The 19,700-nt window shown below is 55.4% G+C and overlaps 1 protein-coding gene across 1 annotated transcript; it reads right to left on the minus strand.

Moving 5' to 3' along the window:
- Positions 1–10,137: 10,137 nt before the first annotated feature.
- Positions 10,138–13,859, minus strand: LOC309796336 (paraneoplastic antigen Ma6F-like; the record flags this gene model as incomplete). The annotated part of the gene is given in 7 exon segments (XM_082609369.1): positions 10,138–10,188; positions 11,269–11,422; positions 11,609–11,759; positions 11,834–12,493; positions 12,496–13,677; positions 13,680–13,736; positions 13,739–13,859. Coding segments are annotated over 7 exon segments (2,376 nt in total).
- Between the last annotated feature and the right edge of the window lie 5,841 nt (positions 13,860–19,700).

Raw genomic sequence — 19,700 nt, forward strand, 5'->3', positions numbered from 1 at the left:
CAAGTACAGCCGAGGGGGACAGGAGGTCCTTGTTTCAAACCTCACAGGTGCTGCAGGATGAGGGCTGCGGCCCACAGCCTGGCAGGGGCACGGAGTCTGGAGTACACATGTGGGCAGTGGCTCGGCCCTGCTCACCCTGAGGCCCTCCTGCCGATCTGGAGCCTTCCCCAGGCCTCCCCCAGGGACCAGTCCCACCCCGGGAAGGACCCCGCAGGCCCTGAGATGAGGTGGTCAAAGACGTCCCCTCATTCAAGCTCAGCCCTGCAGGGCAACCCCCGCCCTCCTGCACAGCCTCATCTTGCCCCTCCCCACTTGTCCCGGGCTCCCTCCAACTCCAAGACTGTGCCAGGCCCCTTTTCGGCCCCTTCCTTGGCCTCTACCATGGAGCCTGACTCCCGAGACGGGTTGGGTGCCAGTGGGGGTCTGAGTCCCCCCTGCCTGGCGTGCACCCCACACCCGCACCACCGATCCGGCCCCCCCTCTGCTGCCCCACCTCATCTGGGCCCCCCACAGAGCCCGGGCGCTGGTCTCCGCATCTTGTGGCCTGCGGGCAGCTGCAGCATGAGACAGCACGTGGGGGAGGGCACAGGGCCCCCCAAGGTCAGGATCTGGGGTTGGAGCCTACATCCGCAGGCCCCCAGCTGGCGTCTGGCGAGCTGTCCAGAGCAGGGGCTCAGGGAGGTGAGCTGAATGGCCTGTCTCGGTTTCACCTCGGCCCTCTGCCGCTCTCTTCCTTCTCATTTTCCATTTTCGCCAGGACCTGGCCACCCTCACTTGTCCTCTCACTTGGGTGGGGAGCCTTGTGTGAAACAAGCTTGTGTTGCCTGAGAACCAGCCGGGCTGTGTGCACAGACCGCGGTGCACAAGGAGATACCCAGCGAGGCCCTGAGGATGTGAGGGGTGACATCCCAGGGGATGCCAGAGAGACACCCCAACACCTGCCCCGGAAGAGGCAGAGCGCCAGCAGCAGGGCCGTGCCTGGGGTCAGGGAGGAGCGGAAGGCCACGGGCCCTCACTCCCTTGTCACCACTGACAATGTGCCTCGAAGCCCTCAGGTGCGTATCCAGGACTGGCACTGCTAGCCACGTGTCTCCAGCCAGGGCTGTGACTGCTCTTCCAGGGCCTGGGCTGTGTGGTGTGCCGGCTTAGCCTGGAATCCCTGCACCTTTGCTGAGGAGCTGGGGCATTGCAGGCAAGTCTCTGAACCCTCCTGTGCCCAGTGTTTGCAACAGGAGCAGAGGGGTCGTAACAGTGCTCACCTGCCCCCCAGAGCTCCTCTAAGGATTTGAGCAGCGAGTGTGGCCCCAGGGGCTCCGCCCAGCGCCTGGTACATAGTGAGTACTCAGAGATGCAAGCTTTGGGGTGTAAGGCCGACTCTTCTCCCAGGCTCCAAACCCTTCAGCACCTTTGTAGTGGTGCGGGGCCATTAGTGCCAGGTTTCTGCTGTCCCTTGTTTCATCAGGTGGGATCATGGCTCGCAGACTGCCTTGTGGGACTGGAGGCAAGTTGCAGTAGTGCCATGGAAAGCATTGCCATGAGCAGCACACACAAGCACAGTGTGGACGGCATACAGCGTGGGATCACCCTGTGCAGGGCCCAGGTGGCCGTGTGCTAGGACACAAGCATCTGGCCTCAGGGAGAAGGTCAGGGCCCAGTCTTCAGCAGCACAGCGTGCCCTGGAACAAGGCCACAGGCCACAGGGGTATTCACTGGTAGTCTGGGCTTGCTGGCAGCCCTGGTGGAGAGAAATCTGCCCCAGCCATACTCTGGCATAGGAGAGCAATCTGTTAAAGGGGCTGATCTTCCATCTTTGTGATGGGGACCATGGCTTGCAACAAGGTGCTGGGGAGATAGAGAGCTAAAGCTTTCTACTGTGAGATAGACAGCCATGAGTTTGAGCCCAGGCGGGTAGCTGGGGAAAAAGCAGGGCAGGCCGAGGTGCTGACAGCCAGCGTGCTCATGGGAACCACCCCCGAGTACAGGGACAGCAAGCTCAGGCTCTGGAGGCAGGCCATGCTCCAGGCTCCAGGAGGAGGACGTGGGGTCTGGAGCAGGATGGCGGCCTTGAGAAGGGCTGAACCCCAAATGATGGGGGCTTCAAGTGGGGAAAATCTCAGAGGGCAGAGCCAGCTCCCGGGCACGGGGCCCACCTGGATATGGAAGAATTCGGGGTGCACAGCTCTGGGGGACCCCAGCAGCCAGGGGATGTGGGTCCATCTCCCAGGCCTGGGGAAGTGGCTCGAGATCACCTGGTCTTTGAACCTTGCCTACTGGCCCTAGGCGAAGGAGCCAGCAAGTGGGGGTGGGGTCAGGGAGAGGGGTGGTCCCACTGAACAGGCAAAGGAAAAAGGGAGCCGATGGGGGAAAAGTGCACATTCCTCTTTCCAAATCCTCTCCCTGCCAGGGAAAGGCTGGGAGGCAGGGGCCTCCAGGGGCTGGGGGCGGGGTCCTCTCTCTTCTGTGCCAGGCCCAGGAGGAGGAGGGCTGATTCCTGGGGTCCCTCTTGGGTCAGCCTGCCTGGGGGGTCCGGCCCTCCTTGGGAAGCCCCTGCCGTGGGAGGGGAGGGAAAGTGGCTGCCCCTCGCCACCCTAGGAGGACTCAAAACCAACAGCCACTCAACACGCACACACACTCTCACACACATTCAGGGACACACACCACTCCCACAAGCACACACTCAGATGCACCTGTGAGGTCTGACACACTCTCTTGCACACTCCCACTCACTCACACACACTCGCACCTGCCCAGGGAACACGTAAACACAGGTACACTCTGAATAAGGGAGAGACAAGGGACCAGCCCCCTCCCATCCCCTCTCTTCTTGTCCTGCCCCCCAGATGCTCAGGGGCTGCTGGAAAGGGGCTGGTTGCCATTGCCCTGCTGACGGGCACGGGCCCCACCTGGGGCCTCTCCTGGATCCTGCAATGCAGCATGATGGGACACATGCAAGTGTCCCCACAACAAGGGACCAACCAAGCCCATTGGGCCGAGGAGGCTGCAGGCATGGCCCTCGGGACCTCCTTCCCAACAGCCCCCTGCAGGGAGGGGCCCAATCCCTCCCTCCCTCCCCTAAAGACTCTGAATCGGTTCAAAGGCAAATGGAAGGAAGCCCCCAATTTGCAGCGGGCTCAGCCATCCCCTGGGGTGAGAAGGCAGGACCTGGGCCGGGGGCGGGAGATGTCGAGGAAGACGGTTCCTGGCTCCTAACCCGATGACAGCTGCCTCCGAAAACTGCCCCACCAGCCGCGGCCCTCCGGGAGGGGTATTCCAGATCAGCAGTGCCTTCCAGCCTGGCCGATGCCCTCCTCAGGTGGCACCGAGGGCCCCAAGGGTCCAGAGTCAGCCTCTGGGTAGGAAAGGGTCATCCCCGGGCCCCATCTACAACCTCCCACTCACAGCACAACCCTCCCCCGCCTCCTGCCTGCTCCCAGGACACAGGAGTGATGCAGGGGAATGGGACAGGGAGGGGGTGCCCCTGCCCCTTGGGGGGCCGCCCCGCCCGGGACTTCAGGTGGAGGACAGCTCTCCCTGCCTTTCGTGCCCCTATCCAGAGCCTCAGGGCTCTGGAACTCCTGTGGCCCCCTTCCCTCGGCCATCCCATAGCCCCAGGTCCGCAAACGTCCCTCAGTGCCTAGACCAGGGCAGGCCACTGCGGGCCGGCAGGGGTAGATGGAGCTCAGGCAGGTGGGCAAACACCCCCCACCCGGGAATCCTGCACCGCGTTCCTGGCAGGGGCCTCTGACCTCATGCCCTGACCCTTTTGTGGCCGGCTGGTCCTTGGGAGGGCACACGTGACCTCTCTGAACCATCTGGGTGCCCCGAGCCCCCACAGAGCTGCCAGGGATCCTGGAGCTTCGGGTCCTGCCTGTCGTCCCTCCCCCTCCCCCCGACGCCTAACCCACTGGTTCCCGGGGACACCCCGAGATTCCTGGGGACACGACCAGCCACGGCCCGTGCCCACAAGGCCCTGCCGCCCGGCTCCGTCCAGCCCAGGAGACCACACGAACCCTCTTGGACCCTGCCAGGACCGTACTTCTGTGCCGACTTGGGGTGCCAGGCCACTGCTGTTGCCCCCAACCCCGACCCCACCACAGCAGCCCCTTCCCTCCATTGCCCACAGCAGAGGCCAGACTCAGCTGAAACTTTCAGGGAAATTTATTAAACAGAAACATTGACTGAAACCATTGAACAGAGGGCATAACAACACACAGAGGAACTTCTAACGGCCACCGGAGCCAACGGGTCCCGGCACCCCCACCCCAGGGTCCCCAACAAGGTGCCCCCAATACACCACACCCGGCGGCCCTGCATCCCCCCCGTCTCCCTTCTTGAGGTCCCCGTGGGTGGCCTCTCCCCAGGAAGATGGGCGCCGGCAATGCCCGCTCCCCCCAGGGCAGACCCTCTATTTCTGGCCCACATGCCCGGGGCCTGGCCCTGCCCGATGGCGGGCACAGGACAGTCCCACAGCAGGGCGCGCACCACCGAGCCGAGGACGTGGAGTCCCGAGGAACAACGGGGTGGCCCAGCAGAACACAAGCCCTGGGGGGCCTCCCGCAGACCTCCTGCAGCCGCGGTCCTGGTCTTCCTTCCCAAGGTCCCAGGTGGGCTCCCAGGTCCTGGGATGGGCGCTGGCTGTGACCACGTCCATGCCGTCCTCCCCGCGGGCTCCTGAGACTGGCCTCGGGGTCTCCGTGCCAGGCAGGGGTGGGGGGGAACTGCTCAGAGGAGAACACACGCACATTTCCACAACAAGCAGCACTGGGCTTGAATGTACTCCCAGAAAGCACACGTTGAGCTCACGACACTGGCCCACAGAAACCAGAGCCTTGGCTGACACGTGGCGCACCTCAGGGATCTGTGGGGGGATGATGGCTAGGGTGTGTGTGTTGTGGGGAGGGGAGCGGGGACGCTCCCTGGGTCCCTCTGGGGCCTACAGGGACACATCCGGGCTTGCCAGTACAGGGAACAGCCTGCCCCAGAGGGGGGACACTGAATAGGGGTCCCCTCTCGGGAGGAAGGCCCAGGAACCTTGAGTGGCCCCTAACGCCTCCCAGGCCAGTGTGGGTGGCAGCCATCTGCAGGTGCCCCTCACCTAGGCCGGGGCTGGCCACTGAGGGCTGCTCCTGGGTGGCAGGCTTTGGGGCTGGCGCTGGCATTGGCAGCTGGTGAGTTGTGGTTCTCCAGGCCAGTCCCAGGTCTCCAGTGGCCATGCACAAACCTAGAGAGAACAAAACACTCCTCCCTCCCTCCAACAAATTCTCTTGGACCCCGCACGGACCCCCTCCCCCTCCTGCCCCTCCCCCTCCTCCTCCTCTGGAACATGCTTCCCTGCACCCCCACTCACACCAAAGCCAGTTGTGGGGTACTGGGCAACCAGCTACTCAGCGCCCTGCCGCCAAGCTGAGCTGACGCTCTCGCCTGGGATCGTCTCCTCAGTGTTTGCTGTCCTTGTCCCTACTGCCCTTTCAGGCTGCAGGGGGAGGAGACTTGCCCCTGCCCTCACTTGCGCAGAGGCTCCAGGGTGCTGCCTTCCTGGGGCTCCCCTCGAGCGGTGTAGATGATCCTGAAGTTGGACCCTGTCTCTGCCCCACAGCCCTTCCTCATCAGCGCCGGCGCCAGCGCCGGCTCCTTCTGGCAGGGGCGGCCCCGGGGGAGGCGCCTCTAGGCCCCGCGTGGCCTGGGGGCCCATCAGCGTCATTAGCTCAGAGCCCACAGGGTGGGCGTTTGAGGGTGGCCAGAAGACAGGGCTGATGCCAGAGCCCCCGACTATACCTTTTTCAGCCTCTGCTGTGCTGGGGTCTCTCTCTGAGGCTCGGGTACCCCTCGTGCTGCGTATGGTGGCTCCCCTCGTGTCGCCGGTGCCTCCCTGAGCTGATTTTGGCTGGGTTGGTGGAGTCCCTTCCAGCTGGTGGATGCCGAGGGGACTGGGCCTGGCTGCCCTGCCCCTCTGCCCCAGGCAAGGCCCCCACTCTTTCTGTGGACTGCCCCTTCCCCTCATTAAAATATTTGTGTTGCCTGCTAGGGGAGGGGGTGCCTGGGTATCTTGAGCCTATGCTCCCTAGGGCTTGGGGTGGCTCATGGCCCCAGCCCCCATCTCGTTTCCCAACTCTTCTGCTGCAGGCTGAGGCTTCTGCTTTGCCGGGGATTGGCCCTCATCCCTAGGACACGCTGTCTGGCTGTGGCCTTCCTCCCCAGTCCCGCAGCAGCATGGCACCTGCGTGCGCTTCAGTGACAGGGTGGCCCCTTCCTGGACGGTCTGCGTGCTGCTCTCACGAAACAGCCTTGCCTGCTCCCTGACCGGAGAGACGAGGACACTGGTTTTTGCCAGTACCTGGGCGCCAGAGGCCGTGCGGCCCCTTTCTACTTGCCTCTGCTTCTCCCTGATCAGTGCCATGGCGGCCTCTAACTCCTCCTCATCTCGAATGAGCTTCATTAACTCCAGGAAAGTGGGCGCATGCCCTCGCTGCTCCATGAGCTTGAGCTTGCCCTGGAGGGAGGTGCTCATGGAGGCCTGAGCCAGGATGTATTTCAGGCGAATCACGTCTGCCCTTCCCACTGACTCGGGGCTGTGCTTCACAGCGTTCTGCAGCATGGGCTCTAACCGTACCAGAAAGGCAGAGACTTTCTCTCTGGACTTCTGGAAGATCTGGAGGAACTTTAACTGTGAGGTTCTATAGTCCTCTTTATTCCCGAAGATCTGCTTCAGGGCGTCCAGGCACTGCGCTACAGTCATGGAGTCGCTGTTGGCCCGGAGCGCCCGCATGATGGACAGGGCGGGGCCGTGTAAGCCTTCCAGCAAACGCCGCTGCTTCTCTACCTCAGACACCTGCCACATCTGCATCAACTCAGTCACCTGTTCTAGCCAGGCTTCAAAGTTCTCTTCGCCTGGGCCTGGGAAAGTGTTTCCCGAAAACACCTTCAGTTTTCGGTACCACATGCTTCCTTTCAGAGGCTGCAGGTCTGGTGGCTTGACTTGAGCCAAGCCTTTTGGCTCTATGTCCTCAAGGTACGTCCCCACGGTTCTGACCACATCTACCATTCTCCGGCCCTCATGTTTCAGGAAGTACTTCAGTCTGTTGATAAATTCATCATCTGACGTACGGGGTTTCACCACCACTTCCCAGGTACCTCCCTTTCCTGGGATCTGACTGGGCGTCGAAGCATAATTGACCGTGTCGGCCAATGCAATGAAAACTGCCTTAGAGTTGTCTTCCCTTCTGAACATTGTGCCCAGCACACTGTAGGCACCCAGGGGCTGTAAGCCCGCCTTCAGGGTCTCTTTTACTTCCTCTTCACTACACTCCACAGGGATGCCCACGATGAGCAGGGCCTTCCTGGGGTCCAGGTCCATCCCTTTGCACCAATCCTCCAACAGATTCACAGCCATTGCTCCCTCTATCTACGGACTGATCTAGTACAAGGGGCAGTAATCAGCTCACAGAGTCTGACCAGGACTCAAGGAATTCTGAGTCAATGCCAAGTATGAAGGCAGAATCGTTCTGGGTTTGCACAGCCTATAATGCAAATGGGGTGAGAGCATCATTAACGCCCACCCTCCCACCCCGACTAAAAGCCCATGCACTACCCCCACTTCTGGTCACAGAGATTCAGGCCCTGCTTTTCAGGGCTTCCCCAGTCACTTGGTGGAGAGGTGTCTTTAGGCCAAGCTCCCCGCACCTCACCCCCTCCCTGCTCACCTCTGCTTGCCGTGGACTCCTCCTCAAAGTCCAAGGACTCTTCTGTGTGTACTGGAGGTGCCTGTGGTGAAAAGGCCAGCGTCAGGAGGAGGGGCCTGACAAAGCCCGCCAAACGGGAGAGGACAGCGGGCTGTCCCACTCCCTGGCTCAGGGCTGTTCAGGCCCAGGGCACCTGGTACCCACTTCTCTGGGGCAAAGGTTGGAGGACGGAGATGTGGAGTTCCCTCCTTTCTCAGAAAATGTCTGACAAGTGAGAAAGATGGTTGGAGCTCTGCACAAGGCAATGAAGCTGGTGGCTGTGGAGAACGTGTGACAAGCTGCAGTGTTGCCATGGATACTGAGAACAGCGTGGACCATGGGTTTCCATCGCAGAGGGCTGTTCTGTGGTAAGGTGAAGGGGCAACAGGTGATGTCACTGGCCTCCAACCAGAGAAGTGTCCTGTTGTTGTTGGAGGGGAGGGGAGATGGGGGGTGGGCAGCAAGGATCAAGTGCTGAGAAACAGTAGCCTACCGTTTCAAACTGTGTGGAAGCTAGAATCAGGGAGAGAAAAGGGACCCAAAAAGGGTCTACAGTGCCACACTGCTGAAACAGACAACTCTCGCCCTAGGTGTGACCCTACCCTGCAGACCCTGTAAACCTTGGCAGGCAACCCCACCCCTCCTGCTTTTTGCCAGGGTTACAGAAGCCTCTCTCAACATAGGTCTACGTCACAGCTGTTCACCATGCTGATTAGGGACCCACCGGCAGTGCAGATACGGGGATTCCACCCACACTCAACACTAGGCATGCCCTCCAGCTCTGCCCAGAGGCAGTTCCTGGTGCTGGGGAGGTGGTACTGCTTCGCTGCATCTGTGCAAGGCAAGGCAGAGGTACTTTGCTATGGTTCTACCCCACACGCCCCTGCTCAGGCTGTGCCAATTCTGAGCCTACAGAGGCTCTCTGGTACAGGGATACACGAAACGGCTCAGGGGGCTGGGGGGTGTGTGTGTGATGAATTGGGCGATTGGGATTGACATGTATACACAGATGTGTATAAAATGGATGACTAATAAGAACCTGCTGTACAAAAAAATAAATAAAAGTCAAAAATTCAAAAAAACTAAACCAAAACTGCTCAACTGGTATTCAGGGCTAGTACAGGAGGAATCCTACAGTATGATTATTGCCCCGCCCTCAAATCCACCCCCTCCCTCAAACTTTGCCCCCACTGACGCACGACGTAGGCCTTAAGCCCCACCCCTGATGCCAAGCCTCCCCTCACGGAAGTTTGATCCCACCAAGACCTACCCCCAACCCAGGCGCCACCCCCACTTAAGCCCAGCCCCTGACGCCAAGCCCCACGCTTATGGAAGTTCGATCCCTGCCCCCACCGAGCCCCACCCCTTCCCATATCCCAACCCCCCTCACTCAAGTCTGATCCCTAACAAAGCCCTGCCTCCACCCAAGCCAAATCCCTGCCCCCACTCAAGCCATGTCCCACCCCTTCCCAAGCATCATCCCTGTCCCAAGCCCTGACCTCACTCAAGTCCAACTACCGTCCCCAAGCCTCCCGCCCTCATTCCCCTGTTGTCCCCACCCACACCTAAGCCCACCTCCCTAAGCCCCGACGACCCCTTCACACACCCGCTACCTCAAACATTCCTCATTCCAGAGCAGGAATACATCTGGTCAGTGGAAGTTGCTGGAGACCAGGGGAGGAACGGCTGAAGCCACTCTCCCTCTAGGATAAGGCCCAGAACCACTAGTCCTGACCGCAATGGCTGTGAGCAGGGTTAGGTGTGGAATAGGTTCCCCTGCAATTCCTAGGCTGGTCGCGGTGCCCGGAAATGGCATGGAATTGATGCGGCGCCATGCCTGATGTAGTGGGATCCCACGTCCAGGGGAAACCTGTAGCCACCAACCCCTGGGACGCCAAGGGAGATGGCAAGGGTCATTGTGCGGAATCCCATGGGGTTTGGATGGCTCTCTGTGCCCCGGGCCCCGACCAGTACCTGCTGGAGATGCCTACAGGCCGAAACGCCTGGGCTCCACAACCACCACGCGACCGTCACCACTGCTCGCGCGGTGCACACTGGGTCGGGAGCCCGTGGAAAGGGGCTGTCCGGCTACAAACTCCCCGCCCACCCTCGCCCCGCAGAGCTGCACACGGCCCGCTCGCGCCTGCGCCCTAGTAGCGTAGCGCCCACCATCCCCCCTCGAGAGGTGGAGCTCTCGCCCCGCCCTGCACCAGTGTACGCAACTAGGCGGACAGAGTTCGAATTCAACCGGGGCACCTTAAACTGCAGAGCTGGACAGAATCCAGCCTTGGACTGTGAGCAGGGTTAGGTGGGGAATAGGGTCCCCTGCAATTCCTAGGCTGGTCCCTGGAAGGAGACCGCCAGAGCCACCACGTGCCACGCCAGGCCCAGCAGCCATCGTGGCTCTTGTTTAGCATGTCTATTCCCCATTGGACGGGAGCTGTGGCGTGACAGTCACCAGTCGCTCTCCCTATTTGAATATTCCAAGCGGTCAGCGCAGGGCCGGGTGCAAAAGTAAAAGCCCGGTGGGTGTTTACTAAATGAAATCCTGATCTTTTTTTTTTTTTAATTGGTCTGTTTTCTAGAGGAGGACGGCAGAAATACAGCTGCTTCCGGTAAAAATGCAAGGGCACGAAAATTTTTCGTATTCACCGAGACCGAAAGCTTTCAAAGAATTACATTCTCCCATTATTCCCTTGACTTCACAGCCTAGTACTACCCACCTAGTACCCAAACTGCTTCCCGCCCTTTTCCAAAGAAAATTTCTTCCACAGAAGGAAGACTGGAATATTTTCCCTGGGGCCCGCGGGACCCTAACTTGCTATTCCGGAAAACGGCGTGGGGGGAGCTCAGGTTATCGCACTGGAAATCTGCAAATCTGGTAGATCTTGATAAAAATGCAAGTTCTGATTCAGGAGGACTGGGGTGGGACTGAGATTCCGCGTTTCTCGAAAGCTAGGTGACTCCCATGCTGCAGATCCCTGACTACGCTTAGAGTACCAAGGCTCTGAAGCCTGTAGTCACTTTTCGGACCAGAAGTTGTGGTCATTTGTTGACAGAATAGATTTCTTTTGCTTTATTCGGGACACAGAACAAGAGGCTTTTCGATAACATTTTAATAAAAATATTAAAAGCAGACACAATTTTAAATTAAAGATTACCTTTAAGTGCAGATATTTCCTATGTCAGAGAAGGGGAACACAGACCTGAACATGCCTTACCTAATTAGAACATACTATTGAGAGACTGTTAAATCATTCTCCTTCCCATGCCAAGAAAAAGGGGTTACCTGCTGGTGTCAAAAAGTCTCCTGCAGACCTCCTGCAGCCCCGGTCCAAGTCTTCCTTCCCAAGGTCCCACGTGGGCTCCCAGGTCCTGGGGTGGGCGCAGGTTGTGACCTCGTCCATCCCGTCCTCCACGCCGGCTCCTGGGACTGGGCTCGGGGTCTCCGCGCCAGGCAGGGGTGGGGGGAACGGCTCAGAGGAGAACACACGCACATTTCCACAACAACAGGCAGCGCTGGGCCTGAATCTATGCCCAGAAAGCACACGTTGAGCTCACGACACTGGCCCACAGAGACCAGAGCCTTGGCTGGCACGTGGTGCACCTCAGGGCTCTGCAGGGGGACGATGACTAGGGTGTGTGCATTGTGGGGAGGGGAGCGGTGGCTGGGGGGTTCCTTGACACCTGGGTCCTTCTGGAGCCTACAGGGACACATTTGGCCTGGCCAGTACAGGGAGCAGCCTGCCCCAGGGGATGATGAATACGGGTCCCCTCTCAGGAGGGAGGCCCACACACCTTGAGTCGCCCCTAACATGGGGCCAGGAGGCTGCCTGGCCTGGCCTCCGCCTGCCTCCAAGCCTGGGGGCCCCAGGGCCTGCTGAGCCTACTGGCCCGAGGTGGACCCCGGGGGGCTCATCTCTGCAGCCCCATCCTCATTTCCAGGCTCTTCTGGGCCAGGCTTGAGCCCCTCCTCGGGGGTCTCCTCGGCCTCCTGGCCTCCTGCCTGGGCGAGGCCCTTTGGCTCCCAGCCAGGACGTCCTGGGGCCACCGGGGAAGCACTGCCCATCCGGCCAGGCATGGGGATCCGGGGGCATCTGAGGGTCCTGCCTGACCTAGGCCCGCAGGGGCGGGAGCACTTCCATTTTCCTGAGTGACCATGGAGGCCTTGCTGGTCTCCCCAGGGCCAGGGGCTGCCCTGGCGGCACCATGGTCTTCAAGGGCTGCCCTGGTAGCACCATGGTCTTCAGGGGCCACCTCGCCAGCCTCGGCATTGCCGGCAACTGCCGCACTGGCCTCTTCACGTGCCAGGTGGTCCTCGGCGCTACCTTCCTTGGAACAGGCGGCCTGGGCGGTGGTATCTTCACTGGCCTGGAAGGCCTTGGTGCCATGTGCAGTGGTGCCTGCGGTGATGGCCTCATGGGCCGGGGCGGCCTGGGCAGCTGCTGCCAGGACTCCAACGTCCACACGGGCCTCTTCTTCCCCTGGGAACTGCTCCCTGCTAGCCGGGTCGGCCTCCCAGGCCTCGGTCTTCTGGGTGAGCCGCAGCATCCCCACAAAGCCGGGAGGCCTCCTCATCAGCCGCATCCTCCTCAGCTTCTCCTGGAGCATGTCGTTCAGCAGGGCCCGCATCAGCACCTGCCGGGTGCCCAAATGGTCCGCCATGGCCGGGTGCACGGCCCCCTTCTCCAGGGCCGACTGCAGCAGGCCTTCCAGGCGCATCACGTACACAGAGAGACTCTCCTGGGGCCGCTGGGCACAGGTCACGAACTTCAGCGAGCGCTCCCCCGGGCCTCCTTGTTCCCAAACGCCTGCACCAGCGCGGCCAGGCAGTCCTGGGCAGCCAGCTCGGGATCTTCCGCCAGGAGGCCGCACAGGAGGTCCAGCGCGGGGCCGCGCAAGCTCTCCACCAGCCTCTCCCTCTCAGACACGTGGCGCCACAGGTGCAGCGTGTCGTTGGCCTGCTCCAGCCAGCTCTCAAAGGACTCTTCCCCGGGGCCCGGCTCTTCCATCCCAGAGAAGGGTTCCAGCTCCTGGTAGGCCGTATTGTCTAGCACGGGCTGCAAGGCCTGCCTCCACTGCTGGGTCCAGGGCCCTGCCTCATCCATGGGGCCCACCGCTCTCACAGCTGCTGCCTCAGCTGCAGTCATTGCGTCGCCCGCGGGTCCTGCCATACCCAGAAGTCCTGCCACGCCTGCAACATTTCTGTCACGTGCAGCTCCTTCTTCATCTGACACTCCTGCTCCACCTTCAGTTCCTGCTTGACCCTCAGCTCCTTCCCCACCTGCAGCTCCTGCCTCACCTGCAGCTCCTGCTTCACCTGCAGCTCCTGCCTCACCTGCAGCTCCTGCCTCACCTGCAGCTCCTGCGTCACCTCCGGCTCCTGCCTCACCTGCAGCTCCTGCCTCACCTGCAGCTCCTGCGTCACATCCGGCTCCTGCGTCAACTCCAGCTCCTGCCTCACCTGCAGCTCCTGCCTCACCTGAGGCTCCCTCCTCACCTGCACCTCCTGCCTCACCTGCAGCTCCTGCGTCACATCCGGCTCCTGCGTCAACTCCAGCTCCTGCCTCACCTGCAGCTCCTGCCTCACCTGAGGCTCCCTCCTCACCTGCACCTCCTGCCTCACCTGCAGCTCCTGCTTCACCTGCAGCTCCTTCCTCATCTGCAGCTCCTTCCTCACCTCCAGCTTCTGCCTCACCTGAGGCTCCCTCCTCACCTGCACCTCCTGACTCACCTGCAGCTCCTACTTCATGTGCACCTTTTTCCTCACCTGGGGCTCCTGCCTGACCTGCGTCATCAACCACTGCTTGTCTCTGGGGCTGTGCAGGGAAATTGGGTCTATCCTGTGACTCAGCATCAGGGGCCTGGGGCAGGACGGTGACAGTCCAGGCCCCTCCCTTGCCTGGTATTTGTTGGGGACTCAAACCTTGGTTGAAATTGTCAGCAGACTCAACCAGGCCACCCTCGACCCCAGCTCCTTTCTGAAGACCTTGCCCAGCACTCCGTACCTGCCCAGGCAGCCTGCACGGTCTGCCGGAAGTCCTGATCCTCGCAGTCATCTGGGATGCCCAAGGTGAGCAGACAGCGCTGAGCGTTCACACCCACCCACCTGCACCAGTCCCGAAGCATCGCCAGAGCCATCGCCCGGACCTGGGGGCAGGGTGCGCGATCCGACAGAGGAGCGCGGACTGTCGCAGTCTCCGCACTGCGGCCTGTGAATGCAGAGGGGACAGAGGGACACTGGCAACAGACAGCCCACCCCACCGCCCCCGAAAGAAAGCAGCGGCCTGGGGCTCCCCTTTCGCCGGTTCACGCTCCCCACCCGCCACCGCAGCGGCTCAGAGACCCCGCCCCACTGCACCCCTCACCTCCGCAGCGAGGAGACCCCCTTTCGCCTTGGCCGATGCCCCTGATCCGGCCATGGCCGCCGAGCCCCTCTCACCAGGGTCTGCAACCCGGCAGCCAGGAGCCCTCCCCTCCCAGACCCCCCAGCCAGGGGCCCTCCCAGCCTCTCTCTCCCAGTGCGGGACCTGGAGCGCCCCTGCCCCCTACGCCGACCCCAGCAACCTGGAGACCCCCCTCCCGCACCCCCCACCCCGAGTCGGGAGCCCCTCCCCCTCCCACCAGCACCTGCCCCTCTGCAGCTGGAGCCGCCCTCCCCTCCCCTCCCCCCGCCGCCCGCAGGCAAGAGCCCCACACCCTCCCCAGACCCGGCAGACGGGAGTCCCAATCCCTCCTCGCCAGCATGACGCCGGGACCCCCGACGCCCCTCCCGCCCCCACTGCCTGTCGGGGCAGCGATCTGGCCCCTGCCCGGGGCGCCCGCGGCAATTCTGGGGCCCCGCCTGAGCGCAGCCCCTGGTCGCCCGCTCACTTTCTCCGACTCTGTGGGCGCTGCCTGCGGGCTGCCGAGCCGACTCCAGAGGCCACCTCGAAGCCCTGGACGGAGCCTGAGAGTCAGAAGAATGCGCCTCAGGGCTGCGCAGTCCAGGGGTGTCCCAGGCCCTCTGTGCTGAGGCCACCGTGGGCTTCCCAGTGCTCCCAGAAAGCCCAGGTGGACAAGGGAGAAAGGCCTCAGCGTCTCTGTGCAGGGCAAATGGCTGGATGAGGAGAGCATTTGAGGCGTCAGTGTTGCCGCCACGGGACCTGCTTGGTAAGGGCTTGATGTGGCAGGGCTCGGAGCATCCGGGAGCGACAGGCGCGCTCGTTGGCCCTCCAGCAACAAAATGGCCTCCATCGGTAATTGTCCCAAATGTGTCGGGGGTGGGGTGCTGGAAACCCGGAGTTGTGGGGGCAGAGGAACCTACTAACAGGACCCCACCCTGCACTCACATCCTGCCCTCATTAAGCCTGGAATCTCCACAACAGACACAGGCTGGCTGTTCCCAAGCCAGGAGCCTCATACACACCTCTTCACACTGTAAAGCCTGCCCTCAACCACCCAGGCAGCCATGGCATTAGAAAGTGTGTGGGCTTTGGGTCAGGTGAGCATAAAGTCTCTTAACAGCTGAGTGGCCTATACAAGTCACTGAATATCTGTGCCTCACATCTGTGAGTAGGCAATAGAAAAACTTCCCTATTTATGTATTGCTGGATTTGACTTGCTGATAGTTAAATATTTTTGTTACACTGTTCATGAGGGGTATTTTTCCATAATTTCCCTTTTTTCCATAATCTTTTTTATCAAGGTTTAGTACTTAATCTTCTAATCACTTCCTTAGCTGTCTCCACGTTTTATTTTTTTATTATTATTCCATTTGAAATATTTTCTAAATTCCTTTATGCTTTCTTCTTTGACCCATGGGTTTTCTAGAAGTATGATGTTGAATTTCCAAATATTTGGAGATATAGTATTGTTATTAATTTGTAGTGGAATGCCATTATGGACTCTGATAATTTACTATATAAAATTTCTCTCTTTCTGTTGAGACTTGTTTCATGGCCCAGCATTTGATCTACCCAGGTGAATGTACAATATGCCCTTGTAAATAATCTACATTTTGCAGTTTTCTGAAGTTTTTTGAAGGAAAGGTGATTGATTATGTCATACAGATCTTCTATATATTTGCCGATTTCTTGCCTAGTTGTTGTATCGATTGCTGAAGCAGCAGTGTTAAAATCTCCAACTAAAATTGTTGAAATATCTATTTCTCCCATTATTCTGTCAAATTTTATTAAATTTTATTTATTTTATTTCAGATATTTTACGTTCTGTTATTGGGTGCAAATACACATGAATTCTATGTGTTCCTGAATGTTTTTTTTCTTGAGTGTCACCACATTATCTTGTTTCATCTAGTAATTAAGCATCATATCCTGGACATTGCCAATAATGTGTTCTAGTGGCTCTGGCTTCTTGCTTTCTGTTACATTTCTCCAAAGAGGTGTTATTGTTGCTGCTGCTGCTGCTTTAGCAGCCAGTTAACTTAGCTAAACTCAGACTCCAAACTCTGTCTCCCCTGTGTTGAGCATCATCTGAAATCTCTGCTCAGTTATTTTCTTGGAGTCTGCCCTGTACATACACATCCCAGTGTCACCAGAGATTTGGGCAGAGTTTATATGCCAAATTTGGGTTCTGTGCCTCTGGTTCTTTCCTGTCCAGGATTTTCCTTCTCACTTTCCCTCCACTGTGGTCACCCTGAACTGTGTCCTCTGGGTCTCTGAAGTTTTAGCCACCCAGCATGACATCCTCTGAAGCCTGCCCTCACATGTAAACAAATATGCAAGCGGGAATATCAAATTCTACAAATTATTTAAGGAAGAAATAATGTCAATACTACACAAACTCTTCCATAGATGTGAGGAGGAAAGAATACTTCCAACTCATTCAATGAGGCCAGCACTAGCTTTATATCAAAGCCATTCAAAGACATCATATAAAAGAAAATTACAGACTGATGTGTTTCATGGACATACATGCAAAAATTCTAGACAAAATTTTAGCAAATGAAGTTCAACAAGATACAAAAATGATAACATTATGACTAAGTAGTCTATAATGAGAATACAAGTTTAAACATTTGAAATTTTATCAACATAACTCAGCATATTAACAAAAATAAAAACAATATGACATATCTCTTAGTCTATTCAGGCTGGTATAACAAAATACCACAGATTGTGTGGCTTATAAACAACAGAAATTTACTTCTCACAGTTCTGGAGGCTGGAGGTCCAAGATCAAGGTGCCAACATGGTTGCATCCTGGTGAGGGCTCACTTCCTAGTTAATAGCCAGCAACTTCTTGCTAGGTCATCACATGCTAAAGGAGCACGGCATCGCTGGAGCCTGTTTTATAAGGGCATTGATCCCATTGGGACCTAAATACTTCCCAAAGGCCCCACCTCCTAATACCATCACCTTTGGGAGTTAAGATTTCAACATATGATTTTGGGGGGGGCAGGGGGGATACATTCTGACTACAGCAATATTCTCAATAGATGCAGAAAAAACATTTGACAGAATCCAACATCCAGTCATGATAAAAAAAAAAAAAACTCCCAGAAAACTAGGAATAGAAGGGAACTTCCTCAACCTGATAACTGACATCTATAAAAAACCTACAGCTAACATCATCCTTAGTGGTGAAAGACTGAGTGCTTTCCCCCTAAAATCAGAATGAAGACAGGGATGTCCACTCTTACACTTTCTATTCAACATTGTATTGGAGGTTCAAGCCTGGGAAATTAGGCAAGGAAAAGAAGTAAACAGTATCCAGACTGGAAAGGAAGAAGTATATAAGATCAATATACAAAAATCAATTGTATTCCTATATGCTAGCAATGATCAATCAGGAATTAAAAATTTTAAAAACAATACCACTCACAATAGCATCAAAAATGTGCAGTACTTAGGAGCAAATCTGACAAAAGATATGAAAGAACAGTGCATTGAAAAATACCAAATATTGGTGAGAGAAATTAAAGACCAAAATAAATGGAGAGAGACCTAGTTTATGGCTCAAAGAACTCAATATTGGTGAAAAGATGTCAATTCTCTCCAAATTGATCTACAGAATTTAAACCAGTCCCAATCAAAATCCCCAAATCCCATTTTTGGGAATACATAAAAACCTAGACTAGTTAAAACAACACTGAGAACAAAGTTAAAGAACTTACACTATCTGATTCCAAAGATTATTACAAAACACTAATCAAAACTTCATGTTATTGGTATAAAGATAGAAAATACATCAATAGAACTGTATAGACATCCCTGAATCCACAAATTTCTGGAAAACTGATCTTTGATATAGGCAAAAAATTACAGTAGAGATAGTCTTTTCAACAAATGTTGATGAAATAATTGGATATCCACATGCACAAAAATGAACTTTGACCCATATCTCACAAAACACACAAAAATTGACTCAAAATGGATCAGAAACCTAAGTAAATATAAAACCTAGAACCATACAACTTTTAAAAGAAAACAAGATCTTTGTGACCTTGGATTAGACAAAGATGTCTTAGATATGACACCAAAAGCACAATCCATAAAAGAGCAGATTGATAAATTTAACTTCATCAAAATTTAGAATTTGTGCTCTTCAAAGGACAAGTTACAGACTGGGATAAAATGTTTGCAAAGCATATACCTGACAAAAGACTTGTATTCTGAATATATAAAGAGCGTTTGCAACTTAATAAGAAGACAAACAACCTGATAATAATACTGTAAAATGGGCAGAAGGTTTAAGTAGACACTTCATCAAAGAAGAGTAACAGATGGCTGACATCAATATCACTAGTCAGGGAGGTTCAGATTAAAATCATAATGAGATTACACTACATACCTATCAGCATGGCTAAAATTAAGACTGGCTATACCAAGTATTGACAAGGATAGGAAACAACTGGAGCTCTCCTACACTGTTGGTGGGAATGTAAAATGGTACAACCATTTTGGAAAACGATTTCGTAGTGTTTTTTGAAAGTTAAACATACTTCTACTATATTATCTAGCCATACCACTCCTTGGTATTTACCCAAGGTAAAAGGAAATGTATGTCCATATAAAGGTTTGTACACAAATGTTCATAGAAGCTTTATTTATAGTTGCCCCAAACTGGAAACTACCCAAATGTCCATCAACCAATGAATGAAGAAACCCATTATGGTACATTAATGCAATGGAACATTATTCAGCAATAGAAAGGAGTGAACTGTTGATACATACAACAATATGGATAAATCTCAAAATAGTTTTGTTAGGTAAAAGGAGCCAGATACAAAAGTACACTTATTATACGATTCCATTTACATAAAACTCTAGAAAATGCAAACTACCCTATAGTGACAGAAAGCAGATCAGTGGTTGCTTGAGGACAAGAGGAAGAAGAAAAGATAAGAGAAAAGGACTACAAAGGGACACAAGGAAACTTTGAGAGTAATGGATATCTTTAATTGCCTTGATTGTGGTGATGGTTTCATGAACATATATATATATATATATATATATATGTATATATATATATGTCAAACCTTATCAGATAGTACAGCTTAAACATGTCCAGGTTATTGTTTGTCAAATATACCTCAAAAGAGCCGTTTTTCAAAAAATTACACCTACAAGTAAATAATAAAAAGACAAACAACGCATAAATGTGGGCAAGCTATTTGAACAGACACATAAAAACATCACACGCAACATGATTAGTCATCAGGGAGATGATAATTAAAATCACAATGAGTTACCACTTCACACCCACTTAAATGGCTAAAAATAAAGGCTTACAACCCCAAATACAGAGGAGGATTGGAAAGAAAAGGAACTTTCATACATATCTGTGGGAACATAAATTGTACAACCACTTCGGAGAATATTCTGGCAGTTTCTTATAAAACAACTCTACTATGATGTGGCAATTCCCTTTCTAGGTAGTTACTCAACTAAATGAAAGCATATGTCTACACAAACTTGTACACGAACGTTCACAGTAGCTTTATTTATAATACTCCAAAATGAAAAGAGACCAGATCAT

Source organism: Mesoplodon mirus (assembly GCF_964341445.2).
Source record: "Mesoplodon mirus genome assembly, chromosome: X".
NCBI classification, from domain to species: Eukaryota; Metazoa; Chordata; class Mammalia; order Artiodactyla; family Ziphiidae; genus Mesoplodon; species Mesoplodon mirus.